Source organism: Thalia democratica, chromosome 5 (assembly GCF_965202585.1).
Source record: "Thalia democratica chromosome 5, ktThaDemo2.hap1.1, whole genome shotgun sequence".
NCBI classification, from domain to species: Eukaryota; Metazoa; Chordata; class Thaliacea; order Salpida; family Salpidae; genus Thalia; species Thalia democratica.
In genome coordinates this window covers 42,992,119-43,012,650 of record NC_139169.1, presented here as the reverse complement: position 1 = coordinate 43,012,650, position 20,532 = coordinate 42,992,119, and the positions used below count along the sequence as shown (strand labels likewise).

Below are 20,532 nucleotides of genomic sequence, written 5' to 3'. Positions count from 1 at the left end.
GTTAATTGTCTTCTTTTGTGACGTCATAATCAACACAACAAACGATAGCTTCATTGGATTGTTTATATTCCAACAGCACGTTGAGTGTATAGCTTTGCGCAGCGGCGATAACGTAACCAATGAGGTCTATCCGAGGTGCGTTTATTGCTAGTTGAAAACTATACCCAATACCCCGCCCTTTGTCGATGAAAGACTCGACTCTGAGGCAATTTCTGCAAGATGTCTACCGGACATCTTCATATATATTATCATACTTGATCATAGCTTTGAATGCGTATCGCCATTTATAAACGATTTTAACAAATCAGTGAGTAATAAAACTTGTAAATTGGCACAAAAAGATTCGATTTTAAACTAAATTACTTTTGCACTTATTTTGTCGAAATATAGACTAGCTTTTTTTAATAAAAACTAATTTAAATTTTAATTAGTTATTTTTAGTAATTTTTTTTATACTTTTTTACAATGAAAACATTGCCGTATGTATTTCATTATAATAATAGTTTTACAAAAATGAAATAACTGCACAATACGTTTAGGGTTGGCAAAAAACCTGTAATCCTGGAAAAACCTTTAATTTGAAAATTTAGGCAAAAAAAAACCTGGAATTAGACCTGGAAAAAAACCTGGAATTAGAGAAACTTTAAAAGAAAAAAAAATTGAATACAAATTACTAAAAACCTGAAACTATAATATTTTACATGATAATAAATGAAATGTCGATTCAGTACAAAAATCTATCCTATTTTTTTCATGTCATTTAAAAATATTTTCATCAAAAAACACATTTAAAGTAGCTTTGCAGTATCTTTTCAACATTGCTACAGTTTTTAAGACAGTTTTTGTACCCTAAATTTAATTTTATTGTAAAACTGGACCAATAATTTTGTTCTTTTAACCTGGAAGAAACTCAGAAAGCCTTAAATAAAATTACAAAAACTTTTGGCAACCCTGTACATTGCTGCAGTTTTAAAATTAAATAAAAACATAGTTGCAAAGCTTCGATATTTATATTTTAAGGGTAGCTGTCTAAATTGCACGAGCGTACAAAATTACTAAATTGTACGAGGGGAAAACATTGCACGAGTGCACAAAATTGTACAAAGATACTTTTGCACGAGGGGATAAAATTGCACGGAGATACTTTTGCACGAAGACAATGTTGCACATTATTTTTTTTATTTTACTGTTACCCCTAACACTTACCCTCGGTCGGTAAGGTATTTTATTTTTTTTTATTTTAATTTTTTATTTACTATCACTGTTATCCCTAACCCTTACCCTCGGTCGGTAGCTTTTTTTTAAATAAAGTTTTTAATTTAATTTATTTTTTCTTGTTGTAATTTTTATTTTTATTTTTTTAATTTTTACTATCACTGTTACCTCTAACCCTTACCCTCAGTCAGTAACTCTTTTATTATTATTTTTTTTTTGTTTATTTATTTTTTCTTTATTTTTTTACTCTCGTGCAAAAATATAACTCATTAAAAATTTATTTTGGTGCAAAATCGCCTTTGTGCAATTTTGTGCCCTCGTGCAAATTTGGCTTCGTGCAATTTAGTAACCTCTAGCAATTTTATCTTTGTGCAAATTAGACCCGTTACCATATTTTAAACCCTAACAGTGGGCGGCGTAGTTAATGAGTCAAGAGTTAATCTTCCAGAAGTATCAACTATAAATACTAGGTTTTTTTTATAAGGATAGAAGTTATTGTAGTAAACAACCAAATTAATTAAACTAAAGTGTTTTTAATTTAAAAACAATGTTTTAAAATATCGTCTTTTAGGGTCTACAACTCCCGCATTAAGGAGCTTATATTTAGAAATGAGAGTACCAGAAGTATTTGTAGGGATTGTCATTGACATTAAATTAGATCTAAAGTAACAAAGACGCAATCTTAATTAAAAAAAAATTATATAACTAAAGTCTTGCCAATACTCCTGGATGAAAAATTAAACTGTGTCCTTGGTGTATGATTCGATTACCAAAAGGTTTTTTCGTACACCAGGTTCTTGAACCAAACTTTTTAAGCGTTTTTAATTTTCGTCGTTCAACAAACAGTTATTCTTTTAATCATTCGTTAATATTAATATGTTTTTTGAATTTTATTTGTAGTTTTGTTTCATAATTTTCAGCATTTAAACTATATATTTTTTCACCTCAAACAAGTTCTATTCATTAAAAAATGTTGTTGTTTTCAAACAAAGTCTTAAATTTAAATGTTTCAATCTAGTTTCTCATTTTTACAGCTTGTTTTTTACTTGCAAATATGTGTTTCTAGTAAAAATATTTGATAGAAAACATAATTTTGTATTCATTTTTCAATAAACCTTTATATTTTGCCGACTCTGAAGAACTGATAATATTTTCTGAGCAGCGAAACTACGTAAGTCAATAAAGTATTTGCGTACAAAACAGTTCTTTGATTTTTTAGTTATTAATTTTATATTATAAGTCGAACAAGTATGTACTGTTTTTTAAAAATTAGAATTTGTAATCTTATTAACTATTAGGAAAAGCACTACACTCACTCTATTTTTAAACGTTGTTGCAAGTTATTGTTTGTACCGAACTTTTTAGATACAAGTAAACATAAAATTAGCTTAGTCAGGGTACGGCAGCCTTTAATGAATCGCGTGCCAATTTCCCGAGTAAAAGTCGCTCGGGCCGCACTGCAAAAAAAAAAATCACGGGCCGCAACTATTAAAAAAATTTATGGTGACCGACAAAAATTAAGTTTTTAACAAAATGCAACAATATAAGCAATAATAGCGAAACAGGTAAAAAAATAGTTATCAAAACTACAGCCTAGCTGTAGGTTTTCAGCACTTTTTTTTTGTTTAAAAATTTTTTGTTTTATATGAATGTACCTCGCTGGTCGCAACATAATTACCAGAATTTAATCATCTAAAATCCACACGTATTAAAAATACATGTAAATTGTAAATACAAGTTTGAATTAAAAAATTACGGCAACACTTGGCCGCAGTTTGCTGACCCCTGTTATAGAATATATCAATAAAAAAGTATAATTACATATCAATATGTTACATGTATTCTATACTAGCAAAAGTGCTTTCTAAAAAACAAACTTTTCTCACTACTTATAAGTACTTTTGATTTCTGTTAAAATAGTAAAAAATTAACAAAATCATTTGTATAACTTCACAAACTTTTACAAAAAATCGCAAAACAAAAAAAATCAATTTGAGTTAAATTTTGAAGTTAGTGTATGCTCAAAAGCATGAAAGCTAGGTCTGTTGGACTGTTATTTAAATAGAGCACTAAATTTATGTATAACTTTTGTCGATTTCAATGAAAAGCTTTTAAAAATTACAAAAACACTGTTAAAGAATCAATATCCGGAACAACTTATACGAAGCAGAATAAATGATTTTCTTGAAAATCACAAAGTAAACATCTTAACTTTTTAACGAAAGCAAAACACAGACACAGGTAAAAAATCTGAAATCGATGGAAGTTTGTATTTTACAACTATTTATTTAGAATATTGCTTGTTAAGATTTTAAAAAAGAGTAATAAGTGTTTCCAAAAAGCACGGTATAGAAAAAATATCAACATACACCACAAAGAAATCTTCTGGTTATTTCAACATTAAAAGAAAGTGTTCTGAAATATGTGACGCAAATGTTAAATAAAAGTATACCTGCTCTGTAGAACAAATTTTCTTCTATGTTGGGGAGACCTCGCGTCAAATGTTTAGAAGAGTTGCTGACCACAAAGGAAATGATAAATGCAGTGTTATTTTTGAGCATACTCCAATATCGATAATAATTTCAAAGTCCTTAAAATGTGTGCCCGAGGTGAGCTTTATAGTTTAGAATCAATGTTTATTAAAAAACAAAAACCAAAACTAGATACTTAAATTTCTGGAAAAAGAAGAATAGCCCTACTAACTGTGTAATAATTTAGTTATTGTTTTACTAGCAAGTATTTTCAACTTTGTATAACTACGTCACGATTATATTAAATTTCTACGGTAGGAATTTAATGGGTTCTATTTAATGGAAAAATTGTGCAGCAGCTTCGCAAAATATCTGTTTTTGATTTTGAAGACATCATATTTCTTTTTATTCAAAGGTAGATTTTAGGAATTAAGATTGTATAAATAAACTAAAACAGTGGCTAAGCCTATAATAAATATTATGGAGAGTTTAGTATTTGAAATTTTATAAACAAAAAAAAAAACTTAAATAAACAAAAATCGATTGTTTGGTTTGTAATTAGTATTATTTAATTTTATTTTGCAAACTTACAGAAGTAGTGGTTTGCCTAATATATATATTATGGAGAGTTTTTGTATTTGAGATTTTATAAAAAAACAAACTTGAATAAATATAAACTAATTGTTTGATTTACAAGCAGATTTATGTAATTTTTATATTTTACAAACTTACAGAAGTAGTTTCTAGGCCTTATACATTTATTATGGTTAGTTACTATAAAAGAGTTCTGTGCAAACCAAATTAAATCTAGCTAGACTTATTGAATACTTATATACGACATTCGCGTCAAATGTTTCAAAACACTTGCTTTTAATGTTTAAACATGATTAGTTTAATTTTTATAGAAATCGTTAAAACTCTTAAAATAAAATCTAAAATTCAATTAATTTTTGAAAAAGAATTATGTAGATTCGAAAGGATTTTTTTACAAATTTTTGAAAATGAAAAATATGTTCTTGTTAAGTTGCAAATTGATATTTAAATACAACAAAAGTCCTTCCGACAATAGAACTTTAAAATGATTATTCAAGTAAAACATCAATATTCTAGTAATACTAAGTTCATTAACAGCTAATTTTGCATAAGTTATGTTTTAGTATATTCTAGTATTTTTAAAAACTCATGTGTTTTAGATATATTAATATATATAACAAAACGCAAACAAAGACTATAATTTTAAATGGGAAATACCCTGCAATAACAAAACCGAAAAACAACAACACATGCCATTTATGTAGCCTATAAAAGTACGAAATTAAAAAAATTATAAAAGAGTTATTATATAGTTATTTGCCTTAACTAAAAAAGAATGCTCAATTTACTGGGATGTAAAGAGCTTATGATAGCAAAATTTGATATGATAAAGATAATGACCTTGAAAAGGTCGCAATCTCTTGCCACCGAAACCGGTCGCGAATAAAATATACAATTTCCATAAATCTATTTAAAAGAGTTATTATTGATTAAAAGAAAAGAAAGGCAGCAACCTGTCTTCACAATCGAAATATATACTTTAAAAGAACAAAAAACACTAATCAATAACATAAAATAGCGACAAAACAAAACCAATAACAATAAAAAACAAATAAAATAAATAAGTTACTTGTACATAAATTGCTTTTAAGATAAGCTAACTAAATCATTTAACTTTATACGTCATAATGTGTTTTTTTGTGATTCTTAAAAAATTTTGCTATGTACTTTATATTGTTCTGATGAAACGTGTTAAACGTCTAAACTTAGTAAACAATACGAAAATTAATTGTTTTATTGTATTAAGATTGTATAAATAAACTAAAACAGTGGATAAGCCTATAATAAATATTATGGAGAGTTTTGTATTTGAAATTTTATAAACAAAAAAAAAACTTAAATAAACAAAAATCGATTGTTTGGTTTGTAATTAGTATTATTTAATTTTATTTTGCAAACTTACAGAAGTAGTGGTTTGCCTAATATATATATTATGGAGAGTTTTTGTATTTGAGATTTTATAAAAAAAACAAACTTGAATAAATATAAACTAATTGTTTGAGTTACAAGCAGATTTATGTAGTTTTTATATTTTACAAACTTACAGAAGTAGTTTCTAGGCCTTATACATTTATTATGGTTAGTTACTATAAAAGAGTTCTGTGCAAACCAAATTAAATCTAGCTAGACTTATTGAATACTTATATACGACATTCGCGTCAAATGTTTCAAAACACTTGCTTTTAATGTTTAAACATGATTAGTTTAATTTTTATAGAAATCGTTAAAACTCTTAAAATAAAATCTAAAATTCAATTAATTTTTGAAAAAGAATTATGTAGATTCGAAAGGATTTTTTTACAAATTTTTGAAAATGAAAAATATGTTCTTGTTAAGTTGCAACTTGGTATTTAAATACAACAAAAGTCCTTCCGACAATAGAACTTTAAAATGATTATTCAAGTAAAACATCAATATTCTAGTATTACAATAAATGATTAAACTCAATAAATAATTTGTTTTAATTGTTAACTATTAAAAAAAAGTCTACTACTATTGAAAATATTTAAATCAAAAAGTATTAAAACTGTGTGTTTTTATTGTTTTTGTTTTTATAACTTTACAAAAAAAAACTATGATCAACTTTTAGTACTTCTAATTGTTTGTCATATTGAAAAAGATAAGTAGTTTCAAAAACATTAGAACAATTTGTTTTCTTATAAATTTTTAACAATTTACTTTAATCGAACTAAAGTTTGAATGATTTTTTAATGATTTATTAAAGCTTTAAAACACATAATGAATTTTGATGTAGCAAAGCAGAAATAACACCACATGAATAGATAAATAGTTAGCACTTTATTGACAGTTTTAGAAAATAAACACAGTTGACTAGACGCAAGATAAACAGAATAAATACTGGTTTATAGGTTTTTTATTTAGTCTAAGTCATAAAAATTTGAGTCATCAACGACTTTTTTAAGCCCATTTTTTTATTTCAATAAGATTGAATACAAAACGCTCTTTTTATATTTCTTTAATAAAAAGATTGTATAGCTCAATTAGGGATTATTTAGTTTTATCGTTTTAGATTTAAAAACGTGTAGAGAATAGAATGTTTTTTTATTAGTTTGAAAACAAAATCGAACCTTTAGAATCATATTCAAACTTTGAATTAAAAACAATTTAATTACTTTTTTTGTTTTTAAGAAGATAGAATATAATTATTTAAAAGCTTTATTCACAAAAAATAAAATAAAAGACTTAAAAGAATTGCAATTAAAAATTAATAGCTAGAGATTTGTTTACATAAAATAAACAAATAAAGTTTGAAAAACGTACAATATCAAAATAGTTCAATTACTACATGTATTAAATATGACAAAAATATAAGTTTAAAATAGTTTCCCATCAGTTTAGATAAAATATTTTTGTAGTTTTATTGACCTGTGAGTGATTTAGAGTGAAATTCAGCTTTCGATTTTACATTGAAACCTAAACTGAAAATAACCGTTGACCTAAACTGAAAATAAAGAGCATTAATTATTAACATTCAAGAAACTTTTTGCTAGACCGAAAAAATAATTTCGTTTTACATTATCTGCCTTAAAGTTTAAAAAGTTTTGTTGAGTTAATATTTCAATAAAATTTTGTTTGAAAAATTTATAGCATAATGTTTTTTATAGATTTATAGACATCATTTAGTTTTATACAAAAAAAATCAATGCCCTTTTACAGCTATTTTTCCGACAAAAAATAACTTTTTCTCGTAAAAAAGTTTTAATAAATGTTACTTTCTTGTACACAACTATTTCAAGCAGTTTCTTATTTTTGTAAAGCTGTTCCTTTAGATCAGTGGTCTTCAAGGTAATCAAAATATGTGCACATCAAACAGCAAAAAATTCTTGGCTTTTATAAAAAAGAAAAAAAAGTTAGAAAGAAGTAGTATTACTTTTTAAAATAAATAGCTAGTTGAGTAAAAAAAGTCAAGTTGTAATTGAAAATGCAGCCCGCAAAGAGCTCATTTTTGAAGTTTGGCCCGCGACTACTAAATTCCTGCTCACCTAACGACCCTAAATTAGTTGATTCATTATTGTCAGAAATAATAACTTTTTTTACAAAACTATCAATGTAGTTTAAGTAATATTGCACAAAGTTTACATTAAACCTATTGAAAAAAGTTTGTAAAATAAACTTTTTATGATATAAACCTGAGGCAATAAGATTCAGTTGCTTTTTGTTATGACAAGTTAAGACTACTAATATAACTTTTTTAACTGGTAGTTCAAATAAACTGAACCGAATAAACTTCAGTTTAGTAAAGAACAAAAATCGATTCCTTTGCCAAGGTCAAGATAAAGATCTGGAAAGAAGCTAAACAAAGTAAGTATCTTACTTTATGTAACTAATTGAAATGCTACTGTTTATCTATATTTATTTACACTAAATAAAAGCTATTTATAACGAATAGATTAGATTTTAAACTTAATTTTGTAATTTTTTTTACATCTTATTTTTTGGGCTTAACTGTTCTAAAATGTAGACAGTTTAAGTTTAAAGAAATTATATAATTTAAAGTTTAAATATAATGTATTCTAGTAACCTTTGTTTTAAATAAGTTATAAAAAAAAAAACTAGAGTGTTACATTATAACAGACAAAGTTTTTACGAGATATCGTATATTTAATATTAAACAAATAATTTAATTGTATAAGTTTTTTAATGATCAGCACATCAAAAGCAGTTTACAGAAGACATATTAAACATAACTCAACCAAGAAATATATTACTAAAGATTTAAAAAGACTTTGTGAACTCCTTGTAAATTCTGAAAAATTTAAAGTAGTACAAAAATGTAAATAAAGAATTAAAAAAATATTTTATAATGTAAAAAAAGATAGAATAAACGAAATGCAAAAGTTTGTTGTTTTATTTAAGTATGAAAAGAGATTTAAAAAGTAGGATTGTTGAATAATATGAATTAAAAAATTATTAAGTTTTTGTATGTATGTAAAGTTAATGAGAAATTTTGGTTCATAAGAAATATTGAATTAACTTATATTAAAGATATTTTTAGCAAAATTTTGTACTCTCAAAGATTTTATAAGGTATAGAACTTTATCTTTTATAGAAATAAAAAGAAAATAAAAAACAAAGGATTGTTTACTACTATAAAAAATTAAATAGTAAAATTTATCTTAAATCTATATAAGCAAATCAAAAAAAAAGAAGTCTAAAAAAATTGAACCATAGTTAGTTGCTGTACTTCTTAAGTATGACAGTTTTAAAAGTTTGAAAGCTTCAGATTTTACAATTGAACAGATCCTAGTTAAGAAAAATATGAGAACATTAAATACCGTGAAAATTTTGAATTAAATTTATTTTAAGCTTATTTACGCTAAAAAAATATGCTAATTGAATAAAACTATACAAAAATAAATTGAAAGAAAGTTAGTTATTGTATTACGTATGGAAAAGATTTTTGATAAAATACTTTAAGAATAAAGAGGTTTAGCCGATAACTTATATTTTGTCCATAATTTAAACTTAAGGTGTTTTAACTTTATGAATATTTAGTTTTTCACAACCCTAAATTGTGCTTACCAACTTTAAAATAACTAATACAGATAGCTTTTTTTCCAGTTTGGTGCAGTATTTCAAAATAGAATATAAAAAGACAAAGTTTATAACTAAAAAGTAACAAATAATTAAAAAACAAGCTGAGGTGTAGATTTATATAAAAGATGAAACCTTGCTTCTTTAGAACACAAAAAAAGTTTAGTTAATTTAACATTTTTTTCTTTATTTATATCTAAAACAAGCCATTTTTGCAACCGTTGCAATCATTTTTTAATAAAATTTGTTTTGATTTTGTTACTTTGTATTACGATTTTTAAACCGTTGTTTATATTTAATCAATAATAGTTACCATAAATAGAAAAATATTTAAGACATTTCAATCTAAAAGCTTGACCATGTTATATATTAAAAATACCTTCTATGTCTACCATTATTAATAAAACTTTTAATACAATATTTATATAGTTACTGTACCATAAAATTTATTGTTTTTTTTAGCAGTATGTACTTCAGTAAATAATATTTTTATTAACCTTCCTACAAAGTTATAATTTTAGAAAGAGGCGTAAGTATTTAGAGAGCATTATAAGCTTCTACTTTGTAGCAAGTAGTTAATGAGTAAAAAAAAGTTTACAGAAAATTTCCAAAAAAAATTACGAAGATAAAACTTTATAAAGTTGAAGTGAAACTCTGTTAAGTAATTTTCTAATTCTAGAACTACTACAAAAAGTAAATGATTTAAACTAAAAAAAAATCAGAAACCTAAAGAAAAAAGATAAAAACTAAAGTTATTGTTTCTACTAAAAATAACTCAGATACAGCTTGTTAGAAAGTGTAAACTACGAAAAAGAAAAGATTTTGTGTTGATCAGATCGTATTTAGAGGTTTTTATTCGAACTATCTGGAACATACAGTCGGAGAAAAAAAAAAGAATTTAAAATTTACAAATTACAATTTAATGGATCTTAGTTAAAAGAAAACGAAAACGTTAAGTATTGTAAAACGAAAAAGACAATAAAATAAAAATTTAAAGCCCTTTTACGCAAAATAAAATCAGTTTTTTTGATTGACAAAAATTATACAAAAAATAAACCGAAAAAAAAATTGTCATTGTACTGCATATCGATTTTTTTTGTGGAAATAATTTTAGGTAAAATAGGTAGAGCCGATTACTTATTTTTTATCCACAATTTCTAGTCGAAATCTAAATACTTAGATAAGTTTAAATTATTTTAACTTTATAAATATCTAGTTTTTTAAATATTTAAAATTAAAAGTTAATCGTTTTTTAATAGATATCCTAAGGAAACAAGTTCACTGGAATATATTATAACAAATATACAATACTCTTCTTTATTAAACTAACACATTTTTCTTTGTGTTAACAAGTTTACACACTTCAACTAAGCTATGGAAGTTGAAGAAATACTGTTTATTGTATGAATCTATGAAAGTATTTTTCAAATTTTATAGCTCTGTTGAAGTGTGTTAACTTGTTAACACACAAAAAATGTGTTAATTTATAAATAAAGAGTACTGTTTAAATTTGTTACTATTTAGATTTTTAGCAATTCAAATCACGCTTGTCATTTTGAAGTTATTAAGTTTACAAAATATTTTTCTAATTGCAGTTTCAAAGATAAATTTAAAGATTACAAAAATTGTGCTTATTAGAAATGTAACAAATGATTAAATTAAAACAATGTTAATTTTATTACTTATTATTTTTTAGTTTGTTATGATTTTTTTTAAGTTTCAAACAAGTAACCTTTTATTGTTACGATCATGTTTTTACTTAAAGTTGATTTTGAGACAGTATTTTATCTGCAATTTTTAATCTTTCCTTTCAGATTAAATCTAACTGTCGATTTTATGCATCATAAGTTCAAATTTTTTTTGATCTAAAAGCTTATTCATGTTAAAATTTCGAAAAACCTTCCTTAAATTTATATATACATTTTAAGTTTTACAAACGTTTCAAACTTTTATTGAATCTGAAACAATTACAGACAAAATTTTTCATTTATAAGACATTAAATAGTTTCTAGTCGTACATTAGTTAGTCTATATAAAATATTTTGTATTTGGGGTATTATTTATAATAATACTTATCATTGGTTGGTAATTTTTTCAATAATAATATAAATTTTTACTTCGAGTTCTGTTAATAACGATGTTTTAAAAAGATTTAACTTCGAGGCTCCATGTAATGGTAGAGTTGTTGTTTTAAATTTTTTAATGCGAATTTTGTGCACTCCAAAGTTTTCTGAACCCTAAAGTTATTTTTTTGTACGCTAGTATGAACACAGTCAAGACAATTGCCTTAGATAAACAAATATAAAATGAGCACAATAGTTTTTTTTTAATTCTAAATATTATATAATCAGTCAATACTTAGATACTTTAATAATTAATAGCATCATCATCAAAAAGCAAACCATACATATTTAGTGTCAATAATAAATTCATTTTATTTGCAGCAGCTTCTTGTTTAACGTAATGTAACCCTGTAAAAGCACACAACAAGACTTATATAAAACATTTATCATTCACTCACATAAGATCTTTATCTATGGTCATGTAACATACTTAAAACATTATTTTAAGTAAGTGGTCCTAGTGGTGAGCACATAACATATTTTACTGTGCACAGAAAACTTAGTAAGGTGAAGAAATACTTTTTAAATAGCGTTTTTTAACAACTATACTTTCTATAGACTAAAAACCTTTAAATTTGGAGAGATTTTCAAACTACAAAACGTCGAAGTGTATGTTTTAGAAGCTCATCAAATTCTTTAATTTTCTACGAAATCTCGCGGCATACAAAAAACAGTTACAAATTCTAAAACGTTTACTAATTTTAAAATATGTTTTTGAATAATTTCAAAAAAAAAACTAAGAATTTTAACTTATCAACTATTATTGTTTTGCTCTTTGTATGTCTCATATAATTAAGATATGTTGCGCGTATCAACACATGTTCATATAGTTTAAGAAAACAAGTATATGTGCTGCTGCTTAAACTTTGATATAATTTACAAGCTGCTACTTTGAACGTAAAAATTTCTAGTGTAATACTCAATACTATCTTAGAAAATTTTGGAACTAGAATAATAAAATTAAAAATCTAATTTTTGAATTGAAAAAATTACCTACTTCTGTACAAAAAAAAAGTGTTAAGCAAACAATAAACCTCAGATATAAAAATTTTGAATTACTTAAGCAATATAAAACAAAAAACTTTATTGCAATACATGTAAAATTAAAAGAAAGAAACTTTAAACACGTTCAAATTATACTATACAGTGTTTGTCAAATAATTAATTATATAATTTTTGTAATCTCGTAAAAGTTCATTAGTTAGAAAACTTAATAAGTAACTTAAAAGAATTTACAAGAATTTACCTTAAAAAATAAAAGCTAATCTTTTAAAAATATCTTATATATTAAAAATTTACTGTTTTAGTTATAAACTCAATAAGGTATGATAATTCAAAAGTAAAACATTATTTATTTAATAGCAGTCTCCTTTACTTCTAGAACAGTTTAAACCTTTTAAAATTATAAGTGATCAGAAACTAAATAAATTTGTTAAATAAGCTAAAACGGAAAATAAACTTTTAAAACTTCAAAATAAATTAAGAAAATAAAGGCTTGCTTTAGCATAAAAATATATTAAAGATTTTTTTTTTAATTTTCTTTAAAACTAGTATATATCTAAAATCAGGTGATGATAACAGTTAAAGGCAACAAATATATGGACTGTTGATTTAAGACCTATTTTAGTTTGAGCTTTTCCAACAACCATTCCTCAGTGAAACTTTCTTTATCACCAAGATCGAATGTCTAAAAAAAATCTATTGAATTAACATATATTTATATTAATAAAAAATTATATAAAAAGTAAAACAACAATTAGACCTGATGAAGTTGAACAATGTTACCAAACTAAGAGTTTATTATTGGTCATAATATTCTAGTTAAAATCTTGGTTTTAAAAAAGATAATTCTAAGTTTATGTTTAATATTCTAGTATTCTACACGGAGCCTAAGTTGATTCTATATAAGTCTAAAACAAAATCCTTTAAACACATCATAAAAATTTGTTTAATAAAAAACTGTCTAAGTATTTAAGTACGAAATAAAGTTTGCACTTTAAAAGGTACTAAAATCAACAAATTTTTATGTGTTTTTACAAACTTGTTTCCTTGTAAAACTTTACTAAAATTATAAGTTATAAGTCGAAAAATAATTTTCTGTGTTTTAATTAACGAAGCTTTAATAATTATCTAAGCCTAATGCTAAAATATAACAAACATTGTAACCTTAACTTTTAAAATCCGCCTTAAAACAAAGTATAAGTTTTGAAAAATAATTCATGAACAACTGACCTTGTTGATTTTGGATTGCTCAACGAAATAGTTTCTGCTGCCCGCGTACCTGACCATCTGCTCGGGCTTGCACCCTCCTGGTTTGTAATAAATAAAAACAAGCGGGTAACTCACCCTGTCGTCGTCATGGTGATGCACGTGACTGTACACCAGGTACCTGGCCATTTCAATTGAGTTAAGTAAAGTTACTTGTTTTATAACATCAAAGAAATATTTTTAGTATGTATTTCAACTAGCAGAAAAAAGGACTAATTAACTTTTATTAAACAGTAAACTGTAATTTACAATACATGTTATATCTAAATATTTATACACTGTTATTTATAAACTATTATTTAATAATTAACCTATCTTTTTTCTTGTTTCCTACTTAAAAAAAATTAACTACTCAGATTTTAACTTCCAATATATTTCTTCAATTATTATTTGAGAAAATAAATTTGAAACGGCAAAAAATAATAAAACAGAGTATGTACACTACATACTAATTCTAAAAGAGATATAACTTTATAAAAACACAGTATTTTTTAAGTTGTGACAATTTAAGTTTTATTAAATTTTTTTTAATATTTATCCAGCAAAATAATAATTGTTATTAAACAAATCTTAAACATGTAACTTCAGTAACAAATTTTATCCAAAATAGTTATGTGAAATTAAAACTTAGTTTTTCTTGGCTTATTTTTCCCAAACATTTGTTTATCTGTTTTTAAAGAGTGTTCAAATCCTTAACTTTGAAACAAAACATTTTTGTAAAACATTTAACAGAGAAACAACAGACCTGGGCTGGCATTCCGGCAACTCCTCAGCTAATTCTTCAATTGAATATTCACCATCATACTCTTCTTCTAATTCTATTGTTGAAGTTGCGCTGTTGATCTTCACTGTAAAATTAATACTTGCAAACGAAAAACTAAATAAAAAATTTTCTATCATACTTAAATTACATTATACATTACATATTCATTACATTTTATTATTTCTTGATTAACTATATATATAATGTACTACATTGCTGCTACACTTTTATTTTGTAGTAAAAAACCAACATTTGTGCAATGATTACGCATGAAAAAGCTTTACAAGATTTAAACTTTAAAAGGTTGAAAATACTCATTGTACCTGATAAGGTTGTATAAGCTGTGTTCATACTATAAACCCTTGTGTACTTAATTACTGTTTAAAAAAATTAACATAATTAATTTAATATTTATCTACTATTTAAAGGTTTTTTAGTTGAAAAACTATAATTACAAACTTAATTTTGTAATCGTAATGAAGACTACTCCTATAAAAAATAGATAAGCCTACTTAAAAACTGATTGCTGAAGTTTTCTTGTAGTTTATTAAGTTTTAACATATTAAAAAAAAAATGTTATAATTGAAGTAAGTAGCAGGGAGGAGCTAGCTAAAAAAAAGTTACGAATCTGCAAAGTACGAAAAATAACAGGTTTACGCATGACGACGTAAAAGGGGGAATAGAGCAATTATACTTTATTTATAGTTATAACTACTTTTTTTAAACTGAAACTACTCTGGTCCTGCTCGAGTTTCTTCTGCTTAAGATGCTCTTGCTCGAGTTGTCCCTGCTCGAGCTCAGCTTATCACTACCCGTCTTATTGTTCTCGTGTTGTAGTGAATTTTTTACAACGCATTAATCTTTAACAACAATTTCTAATTCACATTTGAACATTTGTTGCTTTTAAAAATATTTTTTTTATAAAGCATTGCTTTTTGATAATGTGAATCTGAGCTGAGTTTTATGTATAAAAATTTAAATGTACTAAATTTGTCCTTTTTTAAAGACACTACAAGTGCTAAAAATATTTATATTTCAAAATTATCTACTAGAAGGGCAAAAACAAAAAGTACAAAAAAGTGCTAAAAGCTATGAAACCTTTTTAAGCTAAATAATTGAGCAAAAGCGCTTTTTTTTTTCAGAAACCTACCAAGCTACATGCCTAATAAGTAGTATTTAAATACAAAACTTACAAAGTAAAGCAGCAGTTTGTTTTGTTTTGTTGAATCGTATCTGTTTAAGCTTTTTTTGCACCCCTTCTCCTAACACAGCCATCTGATTGGTCTCCTGTAAGAAAAATTAACATTTCTTTTTAACAATTATATAACATTTAAGCAAATCAATAAAAAATTACTAATTGAAAAAAAGTGTTCAAACCATGAAGTAGTTTTAGATTGTAAAATATTTAAATTGTAATTGGAATAAGGCAATACAAAAAATCTAGAAACTAATTGTTATAATAATTTTTTAATTTAGAAAAATGAAACTGTTATGTAGGTATGGTTTGAAGATACATAAGATAATTAAAGAAAACCTTAAAGTAAATAAAGTAATAACAAAAACCATACTTATAATGAAATATCAATTTATGTTTTCTTTAATTATCTTATGTATCTTCAAACCATACCTACCTAACAGTTTTATTTTTCTAAATTAAAAAATCACATATCATAAAATTTGAATAAGTATGAAAATTCAGCTTGTAAAACTTTGCATACATTAGTTTTACTCCAATCCAAGACGGGTCAAATATAAACAAAGAATCTTTTTCATGAAGGGTAATTTTTTGCACAAGAGTAAAAAAAAATAAAACAAAACAAAAATAAATAAAAATATTGACCAAGTGTAAGGGTTAGGAGTGATAGTGATAGTAAAAAAAAAGTTAACAAATTACTTAAGAAAAAAAAGAAGAGAAAAGTTACTGACCAAGAGTAAGGATCAGTGGCATCACGTGTCATTTCTATTAGGGGGTGCTGCAGGTTGACATTGTCAAGTAATAAAAAAGTCCCTTAGTTTGAAACATTTAGATAAAAGTTATAAAGGTAGTAAAACATTAGGCAAATTTTAAAACAAAAAAAAAAAAAAATAACAGTTTAAGTATATCTTACAAGAAATATCAAACAAAAATAGTTTTTGAATTATATCTAATACCTTTATACATCATAACTTTTTCTTAACAACTTTTATTTAATTTGAATCCATAAAAGTTTTTGTATTTGCACGATTATAAACTTACTAATTTAAAATTTACACTTAATTAAGTAATCAATAACAATTTTTAAGTAAAAATAAAAATAAGTACAACAAGTTTTAATATGATAACAAGGTTATTAGATTTAATTATAATAACAAATACTTATCTAAAACATGTACCTTTTTTAGACAAACAAAAAGTAAAGTTCATTCAGACTTAACACAAAAGTTCAACAAACTGCAAGTATAATATCAATAAAAAAAAAAATAAATTGTTTTTTTTAGAAAACATCTAAATACTTAAAAAAAACTATAAAAAAACCAAAAAGCAAAGTTTAGTTAGACTTAGCCTTCAATACATAGAATTAAACAATAAAGCAAAATATATGTTAACGTTCCTTAAATGCAAACCAATAAAACTAATCTATAAACATTAATATAGAACAGGGGTTGGTAAACTGCGGCCCGCGGACCACATTGAAATTTTTATTCAACTAGTTTAGTATACTAATATTTTCGAAAACACAAAAATAAAATTTTAGTGTTTTATTTAAAGAATATTTTATCGCCTATTTTTTTTTGTTCAGAAAGATTGTCTTTAAATATGTTTTTAAAAGCACATAAAAAACGTTCCTTTTTGACCTGCTGACCCCTGATATAGAACAACAAAAATAATGACCTTAAATATCAAACGAACATAGAAAAACTTAGGTATGTGAACGTTATTCAAAACTTATAAAATATTACTACAAAAGCTTTGTTTTACCTATGTTTGTATTAAAAAACTTTTAAATAAATTTTTCTTTTCAAAAACCATTTCATTTGTTTTTCATTAAAACAAAAAATTATAGTTCACTAAGGATTTTAAACAAGATCCAATGTTAAGGCCATAGGAAGGGGGTAAGACACTGTTTATTTTTTTCAAGAGTTTCAACAAGACTACAAGTTGCTTTTAACAATTAAACCTGAAATAAGTTAAACAAAATAAGCTATGGCTGGTCAAATTTGGAGAGTACAAAAGGTTCCTTATAGAAGGTGTTGAACATCAAAAAAAAAACATTATTTTACTTAAATCATATTTTTTCCTTCATTTTTCAGCAACTGTTTACAAAAATTCTAACAAAATATATAATTTTATAAAGATTTATTAGTAAAATATTTTATTTTTTTCAACTAAAAATAGAAAATTTTTTGAACTTTTGCTAAACATTTTTTCTTAATATTTTTAGATTATTGTAATAAAAAATGAATTAATTCTTGCTAGGAATGCTTCTTTAAATTTTTAAGCTACTAGCTTAGATAACAAAATAAGAGATATGTTTTAGTGATTAAAAAAAATTGTTTTGTTTTTACCTCCAATAAAAGACCAATGGTAATCTCTTATTTTGACTGGTTTTATTTAAAAGCTTATTTTGAAATATTTAAATAGTAAAATAATTATGTAGCCTAGTCAAGGATTTACAAAATAACATTAAAAAAAGTTTTTCATCCCCTATAACCTTAATTAATAAAAGGTTTGGATCTTACAATGGCTTTAATTTTTTATTCTTTTTTTTGCATTAAAATTTAAAGTACTAACTTAATGCCAAACTTATTTATTAAAGAGTACTTTACAATTTTGATTTTTTTTTAAATTCAATTTATACTATCAATAGTTATTAATTTTAAAACTTCCATGTAACTTGTTAGTGACATGATTGCTTATTTCATTAGTAAAATTTATCTAAGTAGAAGATTAATTAATCTTTAGAAAAAGTCCAAATAAATTATGTAGATAAGAAAGGTAGCCTATATTTTCTTTAAATTCTCTACTAAAGATATCCTGTAATAAAAATATATTGGTATGTGAAAAACATTATTATCTTCTTTTATGGGTAATTATTTTGAAAATTGTCAATGAAACACATAAAAAACTATTAAATTTGGTATTTTTTAACAATAATACATTTTCAGAACTTGTTATAACTTTTGGCTTTGATAGTTTTTATTTATATTTTTTTGTATATATGTTGACCACTAGGTGTTGATCTTTCAAAGTTCAAATTAGCAAGTAAACTTTACCTTTAGTTTATTCAGCTTGTTTACATTCAGTACATCATTCAATGTAAGTGTTTGAAAACTAATCTTTAAATTCACATGGTGCTGAAGTTCTTGCAACTCAAAAATTAATCTTTTCAACAAATTTTTGTATCGAAAACTGCTGACAGCTGACATAGATTAAGCTTGCTGCTCCAATTTATTGAATATTTGAAGATTGAATGAAATATTAAAAAAATATATATATAAAATAAGCTCAGAGCAAAAAAACCAAAACACTGAATTTAATCATTTTTTTTGAGTAGGTATAACAACAGCTCCAGAGCTCCACTCAACGCGACGCCCCTAATAAGGGTTAGAGGTAACAGTGATAGTAAAATAAAAATAAAAAAATAAAATAAAACATTTCAAGCTGTGCAAAATACTTCCTGAAAGGTGTTAATGTGTACAAAATTGTCTTTGTGCAAAGTGACCTTTTGTTCTAAAGTGTCCCTTTGTGCATATTTTACACCTTCCCAATCCAATCATATAAAAAAATATATTGTAGGAAAACATGTATGAGAACATATAAAATCTTAAGCACATGTTACATAACTTTAAAATAAGAACAACAACATTTCCTTGTGCTAATTTGACATCACAGTTCTCTGCAAATTCAAGCTGGTTGTTACATATTAAAGAAGTGAACCAAAATCAAAAAATGTATTAATGTATACACAAACTATATATAGATAGTATAAATATTTTATATGCTACTTAAAAATTATTTTAAAAATAACTAACCATTGATAAAGCTGCCATATTCCAATTAGTGTAAATAAAAATAAATAGAAATACTGAAAGAAAATAACTTTAGTTCGAACATATTATGCTACAACAAGTTAACAACCATTTCTAATATAAAATATTTAATTTATCAGTATTAATTGTATCTTAACTTCAGCATTTAAATAAATCTCTAACGCTATACAAAAGTAACTTGCTGCAAGTAGTGTTCTACCTGATCCAAACACCTAAGCGGTCTGGATATGGCTCTAGCTTGCAAAGATTTATGTTTATACATATTTTATTATTAAAACTAAATTTTAATTCTGTTCAGACTGGATCTTGATTTGAAAAAAAGGTACCTTTGGTTTGTCTGTGTCCAGCCTTATTTTTAAGTTGTACTTTTTCAGGTTTGAATCTTTAACTTAAATTCAGGTTCAACCAAAATCAGATAGAACATTTTTTTAAAAATCAAGATCAAACCAGGACTCAAATCAAACTTTTTTTAAAATAAAAATATCATTGGATTTAGACCTTTGCAACCTATAGCCAGATCAGATCAAATCTTACATTTGGATCCAAAGAACATAAGCTGTAAAGTTAAAAAATGAAATTTATAATTAAACAAGCATTATGAAAATAGTATTAACAGATAAAAAATAGATTAACTAAAAAAATATTTAAACTTCACCTCATTCAACTCAGTTTTATTAGAATTAGAAAAAAATAGCCTGAGTATAAAAATAATAAACTAATTTTATTTATCCTAAATAATTAAAAAAAACATAAAGTTTGGCTGGGTTTAAACTAATCTGATTTTGGCTGAGTACTTCAAAAAAATATTAAAAAAATAAATAATTGTTAAAATGCTTAAGCTTGATTAACCCTTTAAACACTTTAAAAACAGAAAATAATCTATATGCTAAACATTACAAGTTTAAATTGGTAGTTAAAAATTTTAAACAATTACAAAAATTTTAACTTATTATTTTTTAAATCTTAATAATTTTAATTAATTAAACCCATTAAGTAAAATTATAAGCTTTTA

The 20,532-nt window shown here is 24.6% G+C and overlaps 1 protein-coding gene and 1 non-coding gene across 2 annotated transcripts; one reads left to right on the top strand and one right to left on the bottom strand.

The window, feature by feature from the left end:
- The first annotated feature begins 90 nt into the window (after positions 1-90).
- Positions 91-234, top strand: LOC145837312 (U4 spliceosomal RNA). Its single transcript, XR_014369950.1, has one exon. It is a non-coding gene; the product is annotated as a U4 spliceosomal RNA (small nuclear RNA).
- A 12,565-nt stretch (positions 235-12,799) lies between these two features.
- LOC145836004 (glia maturation factor beta-like) lies at positions 12,800-19,633 on the bottom strand. Its single transcript, XM_082943781.1, has 5 exons — positions 19,503-19,633; positions 15,683-15,776; positions 14,472-14,574; positions 13,691-13,847; positions 12,800-13,145 (listed from the first exon to the last, which is right to left on the bottom strand). The coding sequence occupies exons 1-5, from the start codon at positions 19,518-19,520 to the stop codon at positions 13,077-13,079; spliced, it is 441 nt and encodes a 146-aa protein (XP_082799907.1). The 5' UTR covers positions 19,521-19,633; the 3' UTR covers positions 12,800-13,076.
- Between the last annotated feature and the right edge of the window lie 899 nt (positions 19,634-20,532).

Excerpts from the sequence above, each read along its gene's own strand:
- LOC145836004 (XM_082943781.1), bottom strand. Across the intron at positions 14,575-15,682 it reads ACAAACTGCTGCTTTACTTT|TGAAGATCAACAGCGCAACT; the intron begins GTAAGTTTTGTA and ends TTAATTTTACAG. Across the intron at positions 13,848-14,471 it reads TTGCCGGAATGCCAGCCCAG|GTACCTGGTGTACAGTCACG; the intron begins GTCTGTTGTTTC and ends TGAAATGGCCAG.